At 40.3% G+C, this 22,383-nt stretch overlaps 1 protein-coding gene across 1 annotated transcript in view; it reads right to left on the minus strand.

Annotated features, from left to right (window-relative positions):
• The window catches only part of LIX1 (limb and CNS expressed 1), a 47,151-nt gene that overhangs the window by 16,729 nt on the left and 8,039 nt on the right, over positions 1 to 22,383 (minus strand). Inside the window, exon 2 of the mRNA XM_037153856.2 lies at positions 14,126 to 14,289. Coding sequence (XP_037009751.1) covers positions 14,126 to 14,289 — 164 coding nt within the window. The remainder of the gene's footprint in view (positions 1 to 14,125; positions 14,290 to 22,383) is intronic.

Here is a 22,383-nt window from a genome sequence, read left to right on the forward strand (position 1 = left end):
TAGTAAACACCACTTAGATAAAAGAAGCTATCTATTTTAAATAAGACCAGCTAAGTACTAGATCAAAGGCACCACATACACTTCTAACCAAATGGCACTGCTTCTGAGATCAAAGCACTGCCCGGCTGAAGAAACAGAAAGCTCGAAAATGGACTGTGGAGACCTAACTGATATCAAGATTTTAAAGCAGACACATGTCTTTACTTACTTTATTGTTGCAATGCAAAGAATCTTTGGTTAAAGTGGGGGAGAAAGTGTACCAATTAATAAGTACATAAAATAAATTCTGGGCCATCAAAGGGCTTTTCTTACTATTGTTCTTTGCATTTCTGAAAGACAAGTACTTCAAAATGTTTATAATGTTAACCAGCTGCTTTCTCCTAAATTTTGGAGCTACAAATCCAAGCTAGTGAAGGCTGCATATTTTCCTTTAGGGATCTTTAATGGGACCTCTCAAACCACGAGGACCTGTGCTCGGGAAGGAAATGTAGCCAAAAGCAATATGCTTGGCAAATCTAAATCAGAGCGTAGCTTCTGCTGTGAGAACAGGAACTGTTCGAGTTACCATCAAACAGTGGGAAACGCTGCAAGAAAATAAAATATAATAAGTGACAGAACATTTTATTGATGTGTCCAAACTGGTCGTCAAAGACATCAGTTGGAGACTGCGTGAAGTACGGGGTTATTTCAAAGCAACTTCCTGTGAGAATTAGACTTCCCAGGCTGTATGGTTGATTCTTGCTGTTTTTCAGCCAGACCTCAATCATAAATACAGATTTGTAAACAGTGCCATATCTGCTAACCATTTTTGTCCTTTGCACTTTGTGGAAGTGCAGAGCTGGAATATGTACTAGTCCAGATTCTAGGCAAGTCCGTGGTGGAGTTCTTAGGCTACATGGAGTTCTTAGGAGCTACATGCTTCTCATGCGGCTGGCAGGCTCCTCTCAGACATTTATCTTGATGCTCAGATGCTTTTCACTGCTGGTAGATTATAAAAAACCACCATAATTACTCCAAAGCCTCCTGACTCTAATCTAAAATTAAAGCAAAAAATGAGAGAGAAAAAAAAGAGTGTCCGTGGCATTGTTCAGGAAAACGACGTGAAGGCCGCGGCAGCCAGCTTCTGGGCAGGCCCCAGGGGTCTCCGCCTGCCGGCACCCACACCCCTACACCCCCGCGCCGGCCCCTCTCACATGGTACCGGGGCTGATCAGTGTCACCAGCAGAACACAGCAGAAGTTATGGTGTGCCACTTTTGATATTCGGTTATAAAAGACTCCGTGGCTTCTGTCTTGATCACACTTGCCTTCTCTCTTGGATCAGTTCCTGGGGCCGGGGGTGGGGGCGGGGGGGGCCTACAGCAGGGCCCATGCGGTAAAGCACTAATGCCTTCCCCCAGGAGCCCCCGGACGGAGATCGGAAACCGACCCTCCGGCCTTGACCAAGCCCTCGGCTGACTGCAACTCCAGGTCACTCTGAGCCGAACTACCCAACTAAGCTACTTCCAGATTCCTGAGCCTTGGAAATCAGGTGAGAATTTAGGTTCTGAGGCAATTTGTTACCCAGCCATAGGTAACAAATACAAAGGCTTTGCTCCGATCAGGTAAATAGGACTTTTCTCAGCTCACCCTTGATGGAGAGCCCGGTAATAGTCATCCTGGCCACTGAGTTAAGCACTTTATATTTATTGTCACATTTAGTTTTTACTGCAGTACAGTGAGGCTGGCTTTCTTGTGATCCTTATTTTGCAGTTGAGGAAACAGAGATTACATTTGCCAAGGTCACACAACTTAAGAAGTGACCAAAACAAGATTCAGCTCCAGGTCTATCTGACTTGAGAGTTAACCATTATTAAACACTACACTATTTTCTGCTTGCCACAGAAATGGTCATTCACCTTGGAATAGAGAAGATATATAATTTGGCTAAAGCCTCACAGAATTCTGAAAATCAATATAGTACTTTAGCTAAAACTCCAACTTTGATATTCCATGGGTCCCTTAAACGTAAGACTCCAAGAACATCTCTTCCCACCTGGCACGGAACTCAGCTTCATGTAGAAGAAACTGTGCTCAAGGAGGAGGGGAATGTGCTCACAATATTGTCATATCCTCTTTCCTCCTAATGCCCATTTGATGCTTTTCTCCACCGAGACTTAGAAGACAAATGGAGAGAGAAAGGCCAGCTATGTCTAGACCAGAAGATCAAATGTCATCTTCTGTAGGAAGTTTTTTGTGCTGTCTGGAAGTGACCCCTTGATTAAATGTGAGGTCACGAGAATTAGGGACTTTATCAAATAAGATTGCTAAAAAGAAAAAAAAGATAACTCTTCAAAATCAAATGCTATTTAAATTAAACTTCCCAAGATCCACTTGATAAGAAATTCTCCCAAGACCAGCTCATGCTCATTCTGGTGTGTATTTTATTTTGAGTGTTAGATCACCCACAAGCTACTGGGAGCCCACAGGGCACACTATGAAGATTATTGCTAAGCCCAGGCCAAGATTCTGAAACAATAGTTCAAAAACTTTAGTGTGCATAGTATGATCACCTGCGGCGGTTGATAAACATGCACATTCCCAGGCCCCAGTCTGACCTACTGAATCAGAGACTTTTCAGGTGAAATAGTGGGAGGGGGGAGGTCCTGCATTTAACAAGCTTCACAGGTGATTTTGAGGCAGGTAGACCCAGGAGTATTCTTAGAAGAATGTTGCTCTAGCTTCATTGAGTGTCTCACATCTACTTTGGGCAGGGATAGAACCAGGTTTTGTGGGATCTGAAGTTTACAATATTGGGGGGACTTTGTTTAAAAAAAATGGTATGAGCCCTGGCTGGTGTAGCTCAGTGGATTGAGTGTGGGCTGTGAATCAAAGGATTGCCAGTTCGATTCCCAGTCAGGGCACATGCCTGGGTTGAAGGCCAGGTCCCCAGTGGAGGCCACATGAGAAGAAACCACACATTGATGTTTCTCTTCCTCTCTTTCTCCCTCCCTCCCCCCTTTCTAAAAATAAATAAATAAAATCTTTTAAAAATGTTATGAAATTACAGATTAAAAAATTGACACTTATTTGGAAGGAGCCTATGCAGGGGCTTCATTGGCTTCATGGTTGAAAAGAAAAGCTTTCTTCTCTATTAAAAACTGCATTTTAATACTATGGTCACCAAATGTTGGGGAAAACCCACTTCTTTGACTGGATATCCTATAAATCAACACCATTTTGACACGATCTGCCTGTAGGTAGCATCAACTACCACTGATCAATGGCTTTGTCCTGCAACACTGCCCCCATTTCAGACACCAATTGCATGTCCAGGTTTTTGCCTGTGTTTCTGAGCAACCAGCTATAAATGGGAGTCTCTCCTGACCCATTCCTGCAGCCATTGCTGGAATGGCTCATAGTACTGAGAACGATGTACTTACTAGGCCAATGATTTACTAAAACAGGTACCTCCAGAGGAAGAGATTCACAAGGTGGGAAGGGGCGCAGAGACTCCCCGCCCTCTGTAGACCCACCACCCTCCCAGTACTACAGATACACACCAGCCTAGAAGCTCTGCCAGTCCTGCCATTCCGGATATTTATGGAGGCATGATGTAGGCATGCATGATTAAATCCTTGACCATTGGTGATTAAGACAATCACCAGCCCCTTTTCTCTCCTAAGGGGTCAGAGGGTGGGGCCAAAAGTTCATACCATCTAGTCACATGGTTGGTTGCCCTAGCCACCAATCCTCATTTTAGAAGCTTTCCAAAGGTCACCTTACTGACATAAACTCAAGTATGGTAGAAAGGGGTTTTGTTATGAATATCAAAAGATATCTTTATCACTCTTATCACTTGGGAAATTCCAAGGATTTAGGTAGGAGCTCTGTGCCAAGAATCAGGATAAAGAACAAGTATAAAATTTTTTTACTATAAATCACCATATCACAATGGTAAATACACTTCTGCTAATATCAAAAATACTAATTTCTCACAAAGAAATTCCTCAAGAAAAGCAGTGTTTAAGCTGGAAAAAAAGTCCTTTATGACAGTTCTAAAGCTGGGCCCTTAGGAAGTAGCTACACATTGCTGATTTAACTAAGGGAGGTCTCAATTTTCTTCTTTCGCTCAGCAGTTTTTATTTCTTCAACGATAATTTTCCAAAGGGTCACACTAGGAAACAAAAAAATTAATCAACCAAGATTAATTTGGTGGCCAGTAGCCTGTCCCAAAATAGAATAGTAGCTAGTCAATTTTTTAGTATGTATACGAGTTCTTAAGTTAATTGAAATAAAATTTCAGTAGTCATGTACATGTCATAAAAATAGAAATGCCTAATAAGAAATTAGTTTTATGGTTAATTATTTTACTTTAGTAAGTAAATACTGAAGTATTTACTTAAATGCTTTATTGGTAAGTATGTTACTGTTCATAGGAAAACCTTATAGCCAGGCTGACACAATTTCTACTCTGAACAGTTACACTCCTGGTGGCCCTTATTTGATTAATATTTTTTCCCTATGCATTGTGTTAGAAAGTAGGTCAGATACACGTGTGGACTGGCTGTTTCTGGACCCCAAGATTTTCCTGCAGATACATCCCAACTCTAGGGCTTTCTTTAGGAAAGCACATGGAAAGACATGGATATAAGAACATCTCTCCATTTTAAACAGACTTCTCCATACAGCAGACTTCTTAGAACTATCCTTACTTGTATTTTAAAGACATCAAGAAAAAAAATAGGTCTACAGGTTCAAGACATATAAAACCAGGTTAGGCACAGTTTACTCAGCACCTACCAAGGGCACCAAGGAGTTGGAAAATGGTCTATACGGAGTGAGGTTTTTGAGTAAGAATAGTAAAGTAATAGCAGATGTGACAGGTCGTATCTGCATGGCCACTCAAAGCCGAGATGTCCTTCCCGGGTTGAAGGACAGGTCGCTGTTATTGAGGCAGCATTCTCCCAGCTCCACAACACATGGCACTCAGTGGGATTTCCTGAGCTGGGACTTCTCAGGTGGCGAAACCAAATAAACCGACTCTGTGAGAATTCTTGCCCAAATCCTTTAGGCTGTCAAGTCTTCATTCAGGTGGTGGGGAACATTTTGCCTTTGTGACTTGGAGTCTAAATCTCAGCAAGTGACTTGACTTGCAGAATTTGTGTGTATGGCCTGCCAGCTCTGGTCAGTGTCACCAACACCTCAGTTTCATCCTGACAGCAAGCCATCAGCACAAAGAACGCCACGAAACCAGGCCCTGCTGCTAATTGTCCCCCTTTCAGTTCTTTAAGACCTTGACTGCCCTGGTTTAAGCATGAACATTTACATGTGTTCCAATTTATCTAATTGCGGATACATTAACATTTTTTCCCCTTCCAGATGGTGATGTGAAAAAGGGCAATGGTTGAAACCCAGTCACCCAAGTTAATACCGTGTCTCTCTCCATAGGTCAGGCTGGCGGCAAAGATGTTGGGAACAATTTGGAGCTCTGTGTGTGCTGGGAATGGGGGTCTTGGCTAGGTATGGGGGAGGGGCATGGCCTGGGAGTCCAATTTTCAGAGAAAACTCACCAGTTCCTGTCAAGTGAAAGAAACGTTTCATGCACATGGTGGGTCAGAATGTTATTTTTATAATATAAACCACCTGGCCTCCTCCTCATTTACCTCTGCCACAAATGCTATTCTACACACATACCTAGACCAAGGTCCCTGGTAACTATTACAAAACCATGTTGTGTTTTGCTCCTCGAGGTTTTTTCTTTTCCCTTTTTTCTCTTCTTCCTTTTCTTTTTTCAAGGTAAGGTGAAGACAAGATGAATTGATCAGGGCTCAAAGTTTTGGTTTATTTTTATAGTTGCTTTGATGTAAAGGGACTTGGCTCTGATTGCACTTGAGCGGGATGAAGGGGGGTTGGGGAAGGATGGAGTCAGCCTTTCCTCCTCACTCAGCAACCCTGAGACAGTGAGCATCTTCCTAAAGCTCATCAGCTCGGGGCTGGGAGACTCCTGTGGGCTAAGACCCAAGCCTTTATTTACCTTGGAGGCCTTTGTCCAGTGTTTCTTTCACTACACTCTGCTCTTCTGTTTGGAGGCCAAGCACCTTTATTCATTTTGTTTGGTAAGAAAGACACAGGTTGAAGCGCCGGGGAAATAGCATGTGCTCCCAGTTTCATGGGCAAGGCACTGCAGTTTGATCAACAGGTGATGCATGACTTCCGATGGAAAGGGGTTTTAGCTAATCTTCCTAAATTTGGGTCTCATTAGTTACAAAACAGGATGCTTTCCTGTGGAGATTTCTACCAAGAAATACCTCCTTTAGAAGTTACGTTACATTGCATATAGCATGCCACGCATCTCAGTTGAGTATACAACTCTAGAGACAGAGATAAAAGAGGTCACGGCTGATTCCAAATAGGAACACCAGGCATTGAAACAGCAGTAGCAAACAGACAAACAAACAAACAAACAGCATTAGTGAGGGGCAACAGTCTGAATTCTATGGCAGAAACTAACTCCCTGTTTGGGGCATGGAATGCGAAGACTGGGCTTTATTTTATAATAGGTAAAAAGGGGGCATTACAATTCCATTAAGTCAAGTCACCTGGGAAAAACTTAAGTTTATAAATTTAGCTTGTGATTTAAATATATTTTTATTTCATAAATTTTGGGAAGAATAATTCAATACATGAAAGTATAAAATAGGTGTTTTATATCTGTTAATATAGGTGAAGTGATCTTATAGTGTTAAGTAACTAAAACAAAACAAAATTAAGCACCCCATCTTTCTTTTAGCCAGCATTTGTGTTCAAAAAAACAGTTTTTCTAGGTACCTTTGCAGGCAAAGGCTTTGGTTTGTAAACTAAGTGGCACAAAAATGAAAGGCCCTTTAGACACGGGGCTTTGGAAGACCTCATCTGCTGCGAGTGTTCCACGCTGTGTCTCCCAGCCGTGTGGTCCTGTTACCCAACACCAGCAAAAAGCCAACCAGTCAGTGGCTTGCCTGTGGAAATACTACGTATCTCAGTTTCGTGTGGTGCCTGGCGTTATACAAATAGCTTAAGTACCTGAACCCAGTGTTTAACACCTGCATTTATTATCGTGAAGCAATTTTAACAACAACAAAATGCTTGTGAAAAAGATATGATGCCCCAATGAATATGTCTTACATTTCAAATAAATTGAGCTAGCACATCAGTGTTTTAGCCAGGGGATACATTCTTTGTTCAACCATAACTCATGCACATAAATAATTGCATAGTCTAGTACTATACCCAAAGGAATTTCTGTTTTTTATTCCCAATAAGAATAAAATTCATTAATCCAAATCACTGTAGCAGACTATATGGAAGACCATGTCACTGGCTTGAAAATAGAACTTGAATCACATACCTTTTAATCAAAATTTAAAACAAGATAAAACACTCAATTAAGTCCCCCTTTTGGATTTGGAAACAAAAACAGCTGCTGAAATAATGAGCAGCTTTCCTTCTGAGTTTATCAAGAGGGGAGCCAGAGGTGGGTCTGATGGCCCATGTGTAGCTCGTATTGTAACCAATGGGAATTACTGCCAGTTTTCATGGTCATGATATGTGGCTAGGGAAGGATTAACTGCCTAGATGAAAATGGCATAAAAGATAATCCAAAATGCATGAATTCCTACTTAATGCCTGTAATATTAGAAGACAGTTTTGTTTTATAAAAGACACTGTAAGTATCCATAAATTTCAATATAACTTTCTTAAAAAATAATTTTGTATCAACAGGTCATTTTATTCATTATTTAGAAATTAAAAATGAATCATATTTTCACTTCTCTTTTCCTCTACTATAGGAGTGTGTGAAGGAGTGGGTTAAAGACAGGAAGGATTATGGCTGCTTTCTTTCCCTTTGGCTCTCTGTATTTTGGGGGGTGGTGGTGTCAAGCCTAACTGAAGATTCTTTAATTAGCCTTCTTGGACACAGCTTTCTATTTACTTCAGTAGGAGGTTTCTTCGCTTCAAACCAGAGGTTCGTGTGCATCAGAGCCTTTTGATTGCTTTCCTTTGATTAATCAGATAACTAAAGCACAGTCTGAATGCCACTCTTTTAAAGAATGAATGAGCATAATCTCATACAGCTTTCATGAAACTAGAGGGATTAATCCTGCAACCCAGTCCCACACTACACTTCAAATATTTTCAATTACTTGGCACCATTGGAAGTGACGTCCATGCCTCAGTAAGAGGGCTACTGCTGGCATAATGGTTTCTCCATGTCTCAGCACATGGTCTTGGCATTAATAATCCATCATGAAATGATTTGCAGTGCACAAGGGTGACATTTGATTACGTGAAAGGCATTGCAGGAATGAACATGTAGGCTCTCACAGGCCAACTGCTGGCAAAAACACGATGAAATGTTATATGGTGAAAATAGCATTTAAGGTGGTTTCTGAACTGACAAAAAAAGTTCAAGGACATTGCTTTAGGGGAAATTTTCTTTCTTTCTGTATTTTCCTTCCTGGTTTTCTTTTCTCAAATCATATTTTGGAAGGCCAAATGGGTTAAGGAGCCAGATTTGACAGCCAATCACCCAAACACATTTTCAAAACATACTTGATTCAGGAAATTCTGGATCTTTTAAAGCAAGGATGTTAACAATCCTCCGGAGAACCTTAAAATATGATGATTTAAACATAAGGAAAAGGAGACCCTGAGATGATCAGAGAGATCACCAAGACTCCTCCATGCTGAAAAGTTGATTTTTTCATTTTGTTTTCCATTTTTTAAAGACCACAAAGAGGATGTTCAATGTACTTCCTAAGGGAAGTCCTCTCATTTGGGGTAGAAATTTATAAGATGATTGGGAAATTCACAGTTCTCAAGGTAGTAAAAACAAAAACATTATAATTTCTCAGACTCATATCCTGTAGAACCATTCACTGATCTGTCAAATGCATTATATTCTAGATAGATTATAATGTGTGCTTTTTACATATGAACAGATTTAATGCATACTTGGGTGGAAGTATGGTGAAATCTTGGTTATTCATGGTCATGGGTATAGGGTGGAGAAAAGTTACCAATGTATACATTAAATAGAAAATTAGAAGGTTTTTAACATCAGTACTTCCAAATCAATCTACTTCTGAAACTAGCCATAGATATGACATAATAAGATGAGCTCACGTTAGTGTTACTGACTTTTTCTTCTCTGCCCCACTGTCTTGCAATTAGGTGAAATATCTTCGTTCATATATTATACTGCATATAATAGTGTATGCTATTTTATATGTCAATCAATAATGATTTTACAGAAAAATGGACAAATATAAACCTCATTGATTCTTGGGATTTGTCATTCATTCACTTAGCAAGCCGCTCAATAAAATTTATTAGGCACTTTCTACATACGCAGCACAGTGCTTGAAGTCATAGCAATGTAAGAATGCATACCCTGTCCCTGAGGCACTTACATATCATTACAGAGATGGAACATGCACACAAGACCTGTAGCATAAGGTAAAAGGAAAAAAACCCCAAAATTAGAAGAGAAACTGAGATAACTGCCTGGGGAAATCAGAAGCTGAGAAATCTCATGGAGAGTGGGTAGAATCCTGGGAGAGGGGCAAGGTTTAGACGTGGAGCGAAGTCAGCAGCCGCCCTTCATGAGGAGGTTACAGTGTGTGTGTGTGTGTGTGTGTGTGTGTGTGTGGCTGGAAGAGGTCACGGCAAGAATGAGGAACAGTTAGGAGGAGTCACTGAGTGTCAGAAGAGAAATTCGGGGAGATAATGCTGGAAGGACATGTTAGGGCCATTACACAGTCTTTATTGACAGAATAAGAAATTTAGACTATGATAAGAAGGTAATAAAGCACCCTTTAGACCTTAAAAAAAAACTTTTTATTTTGAAATACCTGTATTTGGCATGGATAATGTGTGCTTTTTTTGCCCAAATTTTTAAAGGACAATAAGGATGTGCACTATACATGTGTAGTAGTAATTCTTTATCTATATAAATGTTTTTAATTCTTATGCTTATGCATTAAAAGTGTAAGCAATAACAGTATCCGTATGTAAAATAATATCCTGGAATATGGTAGTTGGTTTTGTTTCTAAATATAAAATTAAAAATTGAATTAAAAAATTAAAGCAAAAGATTTTTTTCTTGAAAGTTGGGCCAAAAATGTGGGTGTGCCATATATAGGGCAAAATACGGTACATTTTGACTTATCCAAGAGTTTCAAAGATAATACAGAGAATTCCCAGGAAATAATATCATCTAAGTTTTCATGTTTTAAAAAGATGAGTATAATCATTAGTGCAGTATTCCAATATCATATTCCTATAACTGCACCCTCTTTCTCATGCTTACTGTAGTATATTTGTCAGTTTTATTCTACTCAGAAATGCCAAAAAGATTTGTCTCCCTTATTTATTTTTTCAAATAAGTAGTTTTTGGTTTCATTGATTTGATTCTCAGTTTTTGCTCTATTTCATCAATTCCCCAAAGCTACCCTACCTATAGGTATACATCAAATGTATGTTAAAGAACAAGCACTGAGATCAATGGACAAATGCTAGATCAAAAAGAGCCACTTGACCCATCTTTTAAGCAGAGTGCTATCCCTGAGTCCTACACAGCCATGCAGCTGAGTGATTCTTCTGTCACTATCCTGCTTGAATTTGGTGGGCCATTTCAATATAAAATTTTGTGCTTTTCTTTAACTCAAGGAAAATTACTTCCATTATTTATTTCCCTTGTCTCTTTCTAGAACTGTTATTAAATTAGTGTTTATCTCCAAGATTTACCCCCATGTCTTCTGTGCTCTTGTTTTCCATTTCTTTGTCCTGTGCTCTCTAAGTGATAGAACACTTACCTTAGTATTTATTTTTTTACTTTGTTATCCTTCACCATTTTAAAAGGGATTCTATTTACATATTTATTTTTAGAAAGAGAGGAAGGCAGGGGAAAGAGAAGGAGAGAAATATCAACGTGAGAAAGAAACAGTGATGGCTGCATCTTGCCTGCCCCGGGACCAGGAATCAAACCTGTTACCCAGGCATGTGCCATGACCTCGAATTGAACTGGAGAGCTTTTGCTTTGTGGGACAATGGATGCTCAAACAATTGAGTCACACTAGTCAGGGCTCCTTTACTAATTTGGCTGTGATTTATGTCCACCTGTCTATTTACTGCTTATTTATTTATCTAATTTGGAAATCATATTTTAAATTTCCTGTTCCTTGCTTACTCCTGATATCATAGATATTTGAATGATAAATACTCTCTTATTTCTTTTGTTACTTGAATTATTTCTCTTCTTTTGTTTGCTTGCCTTGAACCTATCTCTTTTGCTTTTTGGTTTCCTGAAATGTTTGGCCATCCTTTAGTCCATTGGCATTCATAGACAGAGAAGTACATTTGTTTAGGTGGCTGTCAAGACTCTGTGGCTGAGCAGGTCTGTTTTCCTAGGTGGTCTCCCCTGAAAGAGGAAGGCCGATGGGAGCTCTGTGTGAGTGGGCAGGTTCATGTGGATTAGAGATTCCCTTCCTCAGTGCTGCCTTTCTTCCCCCTCCCCTGCCTATCATTCTTATCTAAGTGTCTGAGGTTATATCAAGCTCTGTTCTGAGGCTTCTAGACCCACTTTCAATCATCCTCCTAAGGCAATTCACTTTCATTACTCAGAGGTCAAGATCCACTGGTGACCATTGCTCAGTGCAGATGAAGGCAGGACTGTGCTGACTGATGGGTCAAAAGTTTTGAAAACAGCTTTTAAATTATCCTTAAAATTACCCCACACTACTGCCAGACTAATCTTTCTGAAACACGTTGGAATATGTCACTCTCCATCTCAGAATCCTCTAGGGGTGCTGATTTTATGTAGAATAAAACCTGCTGTCCTTTGCAAAGCATGAAGATCCTGTGGTTTGATGTGGGTGCTTGACCATCATCTCCCACTACCTCCCTGCCACACATGCATAGGCTTCCCAAATTCTCCAGGTGCTTGGGATTTTATCTTCTCCATGCCTTCACACACACCATCTTCCATGCTGAGAATGTCATTCTCCTCTACTGACTGGCAAAGACACCCTCAACTGTACATGTCACTTTGCGAATCCTCTGACTTGCTCTAGGCAGACATAGGTCTGTGGGTCCATGTATTTAACTGTATTCTCCTCTCATTCACAAAATATTTAAATAACACAAAACAGATACAATGGTAATAGGATAACATAAATGAGTGAAACATACTAAGTTAAAAGGGGGACTAAAAGTAGAAATATAAATACTGGGTTGGCCAAAAAATGCATTTGGTCTTTTCAGTAACATGGCTCTAGTAGCCCTTCGCTGCCTTTAACTTTATTTGAAGCAATTTTGTTAGATGGTAGTATGACAGCTATCATGTTAATGTGCATTTAAAAAACTTATCATAATTGGTAAGTTTTTGTGTAGCCATTTTAATATTGAAGATTGAAGAATATATACAACATTATGCTTTATTATTTCAAGAAAGCTCAAAATGCAACTGAAACACACTAAAAAGATTTGTACAGTGTATAGAGAGGGTGCTGTAACAGATGGAATGTGTCAAAAGTAGTCTGTGAAGTTTTGCACTGTAGATTTCTTGCTGGGTGATTCTCCATGGTCAGGTAGACCAGTTGAAATTGATAGCGATCAAATCGAGACATTAGTTGGGAACAATCAGTGTTATACCACATGGGAGATAGCCAACATACTCAAAATATCCAAATCAATGTTATTTTTTACTTTATCAATAAAGTATCTTTTATTTTACAGGAAAAAACATACGGACTTTTTGACCAACATAGTATTACATGACATCAAGTTCTCTAGACTTACACTACAAAGAGACACACTGAAAATTTAACTCTGAGCTTCATAGTTGTTAAAGCTAAGAGAGAGGGAAACTTCACATTGTCAATAAACTGTAAGGATTTTTTGCCAGTTGTTGAAAACTAAGGGATGGCTTACTGTATTGAAAAAACACTTATAGAGTTGAGTGGTAAACTAAGAAATTCCTTTCTTTATGCTTTCAGTGACCCTTAAATATAATTATATGTAATTACTATAATATTCTTGTACATTCATTTTCTAAAGGTATGCATTACATACTCATCACTTGGCTCAATGCTTGATACTTCCTATTCACTCAATGAGTATTTGTTCGACTGGATAACCAGAGGTTGATGGTTAATGGAGGCCACTGTTTTTGTGTGAGTAGATGTGCAACAGAAATGAATCATCACCCACCATAAACATAATAAAGACATAACCAACTAGAAGTCTTCATAATAATTATCAAACAATAGTTGGAATACCTATGTACCAAGTAAACACACTGCATGTATATCTTATGATTTCTATTTTTTAAAAGATTTTACTTATTTAGTTTTAGAGAGAAGGGAAGGGAGGAAGAAAGAGAGGGAGAGAAACATCAATGTGTGGTTATCTCTCCCCTACTGGGGCCCTTGCCTGCAACCCAGGTATGTGCCCTGGCTGGGATTCAATTCAGTGACCCTTTGGTTCACAGGCTGGTGCTCAATCCACTGAGCTGCACCAGCCAGGGCTCTCATGACTCCTGACCAACCCTGTGGGTGTTATTCCTTATCTCACAGTTGAGGAGATCAAGAAGTTAAATCGATTTCCCAAGGGTAAACAGTCACCCAGAGGTAGAACTTGGGCTTAGCACAAGTGCCTGAACCCTGCCCCGTAAATCATAACCTTTGCTGTTGGTCATGCTTTGGCGTGTATTAGACTGATCAGTCCTTGATCACAGAATTCATGGCAATGGAAACTTTCTCCTGCTGGAAGGGCCATGATGGAAGGACTTTGCCGAAGTTCCTTTGTTATTTTAGGTATATTCCAAAATATTTTGAGAGAAAAGGCAGCAACTATCAGGCCAATAAAATGCTATAAAATGGACTTTCCATAAAGAATTATCATAGGGTACCCCAATATAAACTGCAATACTTTTTATTTTAAAAAATGGAAACATTAGACCAATTTTTCTGTATATATAATGGAATATGACACAACTTTTTTTCACTGCAAACAAAAAAACCTATAATACTACCATTTTAGAAAAGGACTTACTCTATTTTAACCCAGTTAACTTTCATTAACCAGTTTATGGCTGCTTCTTACCTGAAAGTTGCCAAAACAGCTTCCCCCTGGAAGGGTCACATAACTGACAAAGGGGGGCCCAGGAGACGGAAGGGACTCGTACACCACCACACCTTCACTCGGGAATGCAGCCCTCTGTTGCTGCTTGCTTTCCCAAAATTCCTGTAACATCGACACCACATTCACTGGAAAAGATAAGAAACATAAACCATCATTAAAAATGGACAGACCCTGGCAAGACAAAATTTGATTTGAGGGATGCTTTCAGTTTGGAAAGAAGCAAATACTACTTAACACAAATGTGTTTATTCCTTCATGAGTATGGCTCAGGTGGTTTGGGACCCTAATTCTGACAACATTGTAGTATATTCAATTTATTATATAAATTAATTTTTATCAAAGTAAAAAATCTCACTCATTCTTCTTTGAAAATTTGCCTTAATGAATTTTGTCCAGATCCATGGCCCCTGCTTCTATTTCTCATAGATTCTTAAACCTGCAAAGTAGAAGCCAGTTTCAAAGACAAAGATGTAAGCAATGTAATTTTAATTGGGATTCACCTGTGATAAGGCTTAAGCGAAAAAAGGCACAAAGAAGAAAACTCTTTTATGCTTCTTTCTACCTCAGTCTTAAGAATGAAAGGCAAATGTGTAATAAGCAGGAGGCTGGAAAACGCCATAAGCGAAACTAATAACATGGAGACCTTGTTAAGAACCACGTCTGTGAGATGACTTCAGAAAACAGTAATGGCTATAGCCATATGTTTTAGATTAAATGACCTGTGATAGCCTGCAGAATTTCCAGATCAAATTAGGTTGGTTTGTTTATCCTGTACTGCAAATTGAATTGTGGAAATTAACAAGGATAATAGAATTGTAGAACTTATAGGTCATGCAGGCAAAGCTCTGCCTAATGCAGGAATTCCCTGATCAGCAAGTACTGACAAATGCCCATCTGGCCTGTACCTGCATGTGTGGGAGGACTGGCACTGGGCACATCTGGAGGCAGACTATCTCAACTGCTAATGGTTCTGACTGTGAAAAGGTCCTTTTTGGGAGTGAGCCGAAATCTGCTTTCCTGCAAGCTTTGTGTAAGTGGTCTCCTTCCAATTTGGGGGGCCTCAGAGAAGCTTATCCCCTTATCTACAAGGCAGCCTACCACATAACTTAAAGGCAGTGTAGGACAGCTGTTGTTTTTGACTGCCTGTCATTTGTTTGCTCCCCCCCCCCTTATGGAAATAGCACAGAGGTTTTTCTTAAAGAACTGCCTTTCCTTCAACTACTACCTTAGTCTTCCCCAAGGCTGAGGGTGGGATTTTGACCAAAGCCAAGCCATTTAGAGCCAGTTCAGTCCAGGAATTTTGTTGAAAATATTGGAAGTCTAGCTTCTTCTTTTTCACTAGGGATGCTGGATAGGGTAGGGGGGTGGCAAGATAGGAGCTAAGTGTGGTGCTACCCAAGCAAAGGGAAATGCACTGATGAGAAAGCCAACATGGAGAAGGGTAGAACTAAGAGATGGAGAAAGAAAGACTAAGTTCTGATGGCCAAGTTTGAGCTCTTGAGCCAACCCATCTAATTATTCCTTTGACCAGTTTGAACTGGTATCTCTCATTTGCATATGAAAACATACTAATACAAACAACTTTCATATTTCTTCTCAAGTTTTAGATTAAATAATTTGTGTACTTTCAAATGCTCTTCATGTATCATACATAGTGTCTATACCCTTTGACATTCTCTGGGATACATTCCTGGATGTGCTTCAAAATGCTGGGCATTGGTATTTTTCAGGGAGTCAGGAGAGTCACAGGGTTTGGCCTGGAGGCAAAACATTGTACACCAGGAGGTGTTTTTGCCTCCAGGTCAAAATGTTTACTAAAGCACCTGCCTCTGTTTAAGATGGTTACTAAAGCACCCACTCCTTTGCTCCACCTATCAGCTTCACGGTGTGTATGTAGTTCAGGCAAATTATCAAGATACCTAAAGAGTTAAAATCCTGTGCATACTTAAAAATTGCAGTGTTTAGTGTTTTTTATTCTTTTCCTTTTTCTTCCCAGCTTTACTGAGATAAAATACAATGTTTAGTTTTTAAGAAGTAGTTTGTAAAGAAACTGGGAAAACATAAGACCATCAGAGCGGGTAACTGAATTAACCGATGAAATACATGCTGCAGTGGTCAAAGTGCGAGTGGCCAATTACAGAGCTTTCTCATTCATTCACAAATATTCAAAATAATATTTTCTACTAGTTCATGTAACTCAAAATAGAATTAGAATTTTTATTTTCTAAACTGCATTTCTGCTTCTTCCCTTCCCTCCTAGTTCTAAGAAAACAAGAATTTTGAGTTGGTCGATTTTTGTTCCTACTTGCATTGACTTTCAGAATTCAGCAGAGGTGTCTTAAAAATTGAAGCCTAAAACTCAAGCCAGTGGCTTGTTGCTCTGATAGTCGACAAAGCATATTAGCTGCCATTTTAAGTAAATTCATTGTTGAATGATGTTCAGCAGAGAGCTACAGTAGGAAGTTGAAGACTCACGATTGTTTGGGTAAAATGAATATAAGAAGTTTGGCACATTAAGCCCTGTGGATTAAAGAGTTTGAGGGTATGTAGTAAGTAAAATTTCTGCATGAATAAAAGTAGCAGATTTCATATTTTTTTATTTTGCAACCATGGAGGACTTCTTTGATGGTCCTGTGTATGTCATCGCCTCTAAAGAGTGCAACATATGTCCATGCACACACACAATCCATCTTCCTATTTCTATCTCCTCTTGACGACTAGAAAAACCAGATGAATGGAGTGCAGAGGGAAAAAGTCCAGCTTGCTGTTTGGAATTCCAAAGATCGGTGTATCAGAGGATATTGTATTTATGAAAACCATGTTCCTTGATTCTTTTTTGAAGTAGCAACAACAAGGTTCACAGACAATATCAAAGAAAATGCAAGCAGTGGGTCAAGTATTGCTGAAGGAAACCATCCACATTTGAAGACAGGCCTCCCCACAGGTTAGTCTCTGGCTGCAGTTGTACCTTCAGTGCTCGGCAATGATCCTGCCTCCACGTTACAGGACAAACTCGGGCTACCGAGCATGTGACATCCAACCCTACATCTAGAGTGACTCATCTGCACAAGTGCCCAGTTCCACCTTAATTCCTCCAGTCTCAAGTGAACTTGTGTTGTTTCTCCTGGGGATTGTTGTATGAATCATTCTCTTGACCTCCTATTTTTTAGATGTTTCCTCTTTACACACTACTTGACTACCATACAGATGCTCAAGATGATAGATGGATGAATCAACGAATGAATGAATCAATTAATCAATCAATTAAATGATGTATAATATTGAAACTTTCTCGCTGCTAGCTATAAAAAATTTTCCATTATAGCCAAGTCGGTAGAAAGAATATTCTACATCACAACTTCTGTTTCCTTATCCTCCATTAATTTTTAACCTAATATAAGGCTTACCTCTATCAGGTGTGTCCAACTTTTTGGTGTCTCTGGGCCACACTGGAAGAAGAGTTGTCTTGGGCCACGCATTAACTACACAAACACTAATGAAAACTGATGTGCAAAAAAATGCTTTTAGTAAATTTATGATTTTGTGTTGGGCTGCATTCATAGCCACCCTGGGCTGCATGCAGCCCATGGGCCTTGGGTTAGACACTCCTGCTACATTATTCCACCAAAACTACTCTTGCAAATATTACCAATTCCTGATTTTCAGTCCTTCTTTAATTGACTTCTAACTGCATTTGATATAATTGATTAATTTCTTCGGGAAACCCTCAGATCCCTAGGCTTTTCTAACAGTAGTCTTCCTGATCTGCTTCTCCATATCTAGTCATTTCTTCTCTGTCTCTCTGTGGGTGTCTATCCTTTTGCCTGCCCCTCATTTTCATTTGCACGAGAATCTTGTCATTGGTTTTTTTTTTTTTTTTTGGCTTCTCTCTAATGTTCTCCTTCTATGACAGAACCTATCTCCATGACTTTGCCTACCATAAAACACACTGACAGTTCCCAAACATTCTCTTGTAACTCCGTGTTAGTAAATACTTTCATTTGGATATCGTACAAATTAAACATATTCCCAAGCCCAGCTCAATTTTTTGCCCATAAACTCTCCTCTTTCTCCCAAATTACTTAGAAAGCAATGTGATCCTTCTCCCAGTCACCTAAATCACTAAATCAGAATCCTGGCAGAAGCCTTAATTTCCTTTTCTATATTTAATAAATGCCCATGATGTGCCAGTTCCTTACCCTGATGTCCTCCATAGGCACCACTTCTTCCTAGTTTACCTGCCTTTGCTGCATTGGCTCCTGTCTCACCAGGTACACACCACAGTGCCCTCCCGACTCCTGGCTTCCTCCCGTCCTGCCCTCCAGTTGTTTCCTGGGTAACCTTTCTGAATCTTGTAGTCCATCATCACTCATAGCTTTTTAAATCTTTCTGTGAGTCCTTCATTACCCATGGGATAAATGACTCCTTGGCAAGGCATAAAAACACTATGTCTTGGTACTCTTTCTCATTCCAAATTTCTGTCTCCAAGTCACCTTCCAGGTCCCTCACACTCCTAGGATTCTTAGGTTACTGTATTCCCATTCTCTTCTTGGAATGCCCTTCCTTCCACTGTCTGCTGTCTTCCTTGGTGGCACCTACTCATTTTTAAAGATGCGCTTGCAGCATCAGCTCCTTAGGAATAAACTCAAACCAAAAAATATCTAAATCCTTATTACAGAAACTGCAGTTCTCTGAGAAACAGCACAGGGAGATGTGTTAGAAATGCAGGACCTCTGGCTGTACCCAGGCCTACTGAACCAGAATCTGCTTTTTAGCAAGATTTTCAGGCAGTCTGATGCGCATTAAAGTTTGAGGAGCCCTGCTGTAGGAAGGAGTTTTTATTCTCACCTCCCTTATCGTGTACCTATCATATGCCAGGTGCTATGCATTTTCTTATTTAATCATTACAGTGCCCCTAGAAATAGATTTTATCATCCACAACTTATAGATAAGAAATAAAAGATGCTCAGGGTACAATTACATAGCTACTAAATTTTAGACCCGGGACATGAAGCCTGCTTCTGTCTGACTGTGTAGTCCATGTTCTTTGTTTATTCTGAGACGCTTCCTAATTGTGATGGAGTTTAAGTTGTTTTCATGTATGTCTATCTCTACCGGAGACCATGCTCTACAGAGGAAGAATTACATCACTTTTCCCGCAATGTTTGGAACATGGCGGGAGCATAAGAAACAGGTGAGTATTTAAGTACCACGAGAGGTACGGAGCACGTGCTGCATTTGCTGGTAGGGAAGGCACAGGAGGCTCTTCGTAAGATTTACTTTACTTAGCTTTTCCCAGAGGCCATCTTTATTTTTTAAATGTATGTATGTATGTATGTAGTTGACAGGGGGGAGGGGAGGAAGAAAGACAAGGAGGGAAACATCAGTCGGTAGACAAACATTCATTGACTGCCCTAAAGTTTAGTCAAGTTTTTTTTTTTTAAGTCTCTAGTTTGTCTCAATGGACACTAAAGGAAAATGTTCTTATCCTAGGAATGATAGCATAAAATCCAGTTCCTTTTTGTGAGTCCAGTTAGTGCTCTTCTAAGAACAAAATAAGACACCAGAGCTTCCTTTTTCAGCCGTGTGAGCACGCAGCAAGAAAGCAGCTATGTGCAAGCCAAGAAGAAGGCTCTCACTAAGAACCAAAACTTTCGGAATCTTGAAGTTCCTCACCTCAAGAACTGTGAGAAATAAATGTCTGTGTTTAAGCCACCCAGCCTGTGGTACTTTGTTACAGCAGCCCTAGCTGACTAGGATAAATCTCCTCAGCACTTTTGAATATTTTGTGTATTGACATCAAGACAATTTGCTACATAGTTTATTGACATTAGTGTGGCTATTTTCTTTTTCACTGTGGTTTGAAATTTGAACATGACAGTTTTCAGAGCAGCAATTAGATCCCCAAGAAGGTCTCTCATAAATGATGCTTTCATTTTTTCTTTCTGCAAGCTTTCTTCTCGATTTCAAATTCCAGCACTGGGGTATTCACAGGAGACAGCTGGCCAACGAGGACATCCAACAATGTGTAACACCTGACCACCCAACCTGTGCCTCATTCTAGCAGAAATCCTCAGTCGGCTTCAGATCGATCGAGTCAGGCTCGACTGGACTTCCTTCTGGCCTGAGGAAAATCACCTGTGACAATTCATCTTACAGAGGACAGTTTCTGTTATTTACTCACAGTAGGCAGTGAGATTCCAGAGCGCAGAGACTCTGGTTCATAGTTCTCTGCAGCCCCTGGCATCCAGCACAGGGCTATTCATCTAGAAGCTGTTGTGAATTCGCTTGGAATTTAAGAAAACTCTACATGGCTGAACAGTTTTGAGTGCAACTGAATTAACGTACAGAAGGTAAGTGAGGTCACTGTGATTCATGGACGGGTCAGTACTTCCTCCGGAATGGCAGGTTTCATGTACAAAACAGCATGGTGCCCGCACAACACCGACACGGTGGGGGCAGCCGTTCCTCAGCTGCGGATGGCGGAGTATGAGCGGAAAGATGAAGCCTGGTCAGAGTAGACAAGTGAATGCCAGTCACTTGGTAGCTGGGACTGTGCCTCCAGAGTAAGTAGGAAAACCCTGGGTGGGGGACGGTGAGTACTTTTTGTCCTGGGATGCCATCTTTAATCTCTTTATGTTGACTGTCTGGAGCACTCTGCTGAAAAAGATTTGAAGGTAGCTTGTGGGACCGGTGGAACAGAACACTGTAATTAACCGGCAGTGTGGATCTGACATGGTTTTTGTGGCGACACTGACGTCGGTAATATGGAGTAAAAAAGTTCAAAACAGACCTCTGACCACGAAGATTTACAATTGGATTGCAAAAATAGTATATCCATAATAGAATTAGTGAATGAAATATTAGAGTGCTACAATGTAGAGCAGAGATGATTTTAAAGTGATACTTAAAGCCCGAAAAAATATGGCATAATAATTAAGTCAGTAGAATGAAACAAGTAAATGAACGTGGGCTGAAAAGGCCTGGAAAAATCTGTGGAAAAGGAGGGCCTTGACTGAGAAAAGGAGGGCCTTAACTGAGCCACCTCAGAGAAATGAGATGTATCCAGGATGTGCTCTCATGGCTGTGAGGGTGGCATCTGACGAAGGAGTAAGAACAGTAATAACACCAATGGTGCCTTGGCTGAGGAGTGACGTAAAGGAGTGATAGGAGAGGCTGCTGTCAGGAAGGGGTGTGATATGACAAGAGACAGGGAAGGGAACTTAGCTTCTTTTAATAACTGAAGATCAACTCCGTTGTCCTGGTGTCTCAGGTTTACCCACGAGGAGCACCTTGCTGCACGGTCGTGCTGGCCGTGGTGGCGGCTCCCTCCATGAAAAGGAAGGGCCCAGACTCTTGGAGAGAATGTGTGGTTGGTCTTTGGCATCTGGGCTATCCCAAGTAGAATGTTTCTCTGGGAGGAGCTTGGGGAAAAAATGTCTAGGGTTAAACATTTTTGTGACTAGGTGGTGAACCAAGCAAGAGAGTGCTCCCTCAGCAGCCTGGAAAGAGCACAAAGTCCCTTCAGGAGGGAAATCGATAACTGGACACTCAGAGGGCTTTTATCCTAAAAATATAGAGCTGGCCATTTTCGCAGGTTGGACACAGTGGAGATGTCAGTAGGGACATGTGCCCTCTGCTTCCATGTGGGAATCCTGAGAGGGAGAGGCTGTAAATGCTTCCCGGGTTACAGAGTATAGCAAAGAAGGGGACTCAGATAAAGGCGCTGGTTCAAACACAATAAAATTCAAATTGCATCCTGCCTCTCCGCCTTTTATCTGTAGGCAGGTAGATTACTCAGCAGTTAAAATTCTGGACTCTGGAGCCAGAACGCCTGGATTTGTTTCCTGTTTCTACCTCCCCAACTGCCCCGGGTCTATCTGTAAAATGTACCTATATCCCCGGGTTGCTCTAAGGTTCAAAGTGGGAAATGCCCAGAACAGAGAGCCTCAGCGTAGGGAGCACTGGAGAGTTGCTGTTACTAGTGTTAGAGGAGGTGGAGTGAAAAGGCATGTTTCTATGCTTGTATATTGCATCTTTGAAGCTGACTATTTCGGACTGGAAATTGTAACATTAAACATTCTAAACACAGGCTAAACATTAAACACAGGCTATTCTAAAAATAGCCTGCGAGTCTGAAAATTCTCTAATTATATACATCATGCTATTCAATTCATTTCCAAAATATGGGAAGAGTTCAAGATAGAAAAGAGAAAGCT

The sequence above is a fragment of the Artibeus jamaicensis genome, unplaced genomic scaffold (assembly GCF_021234435.1).
Source record: "Artibeus jamaicensis isolate MK-2021 breed Jamaican fruit bat unplaced genomic scaffold, CSHL_Jam_final contig_3214, whole genome shotgun sequence".
Classification (NCBI taxonomy): Eukaryota; Metazoa; Chordata; class Mammalia; order Chiroptera; family Phyllostomidae; genus Artibeus; species Artibeus jamaicensis.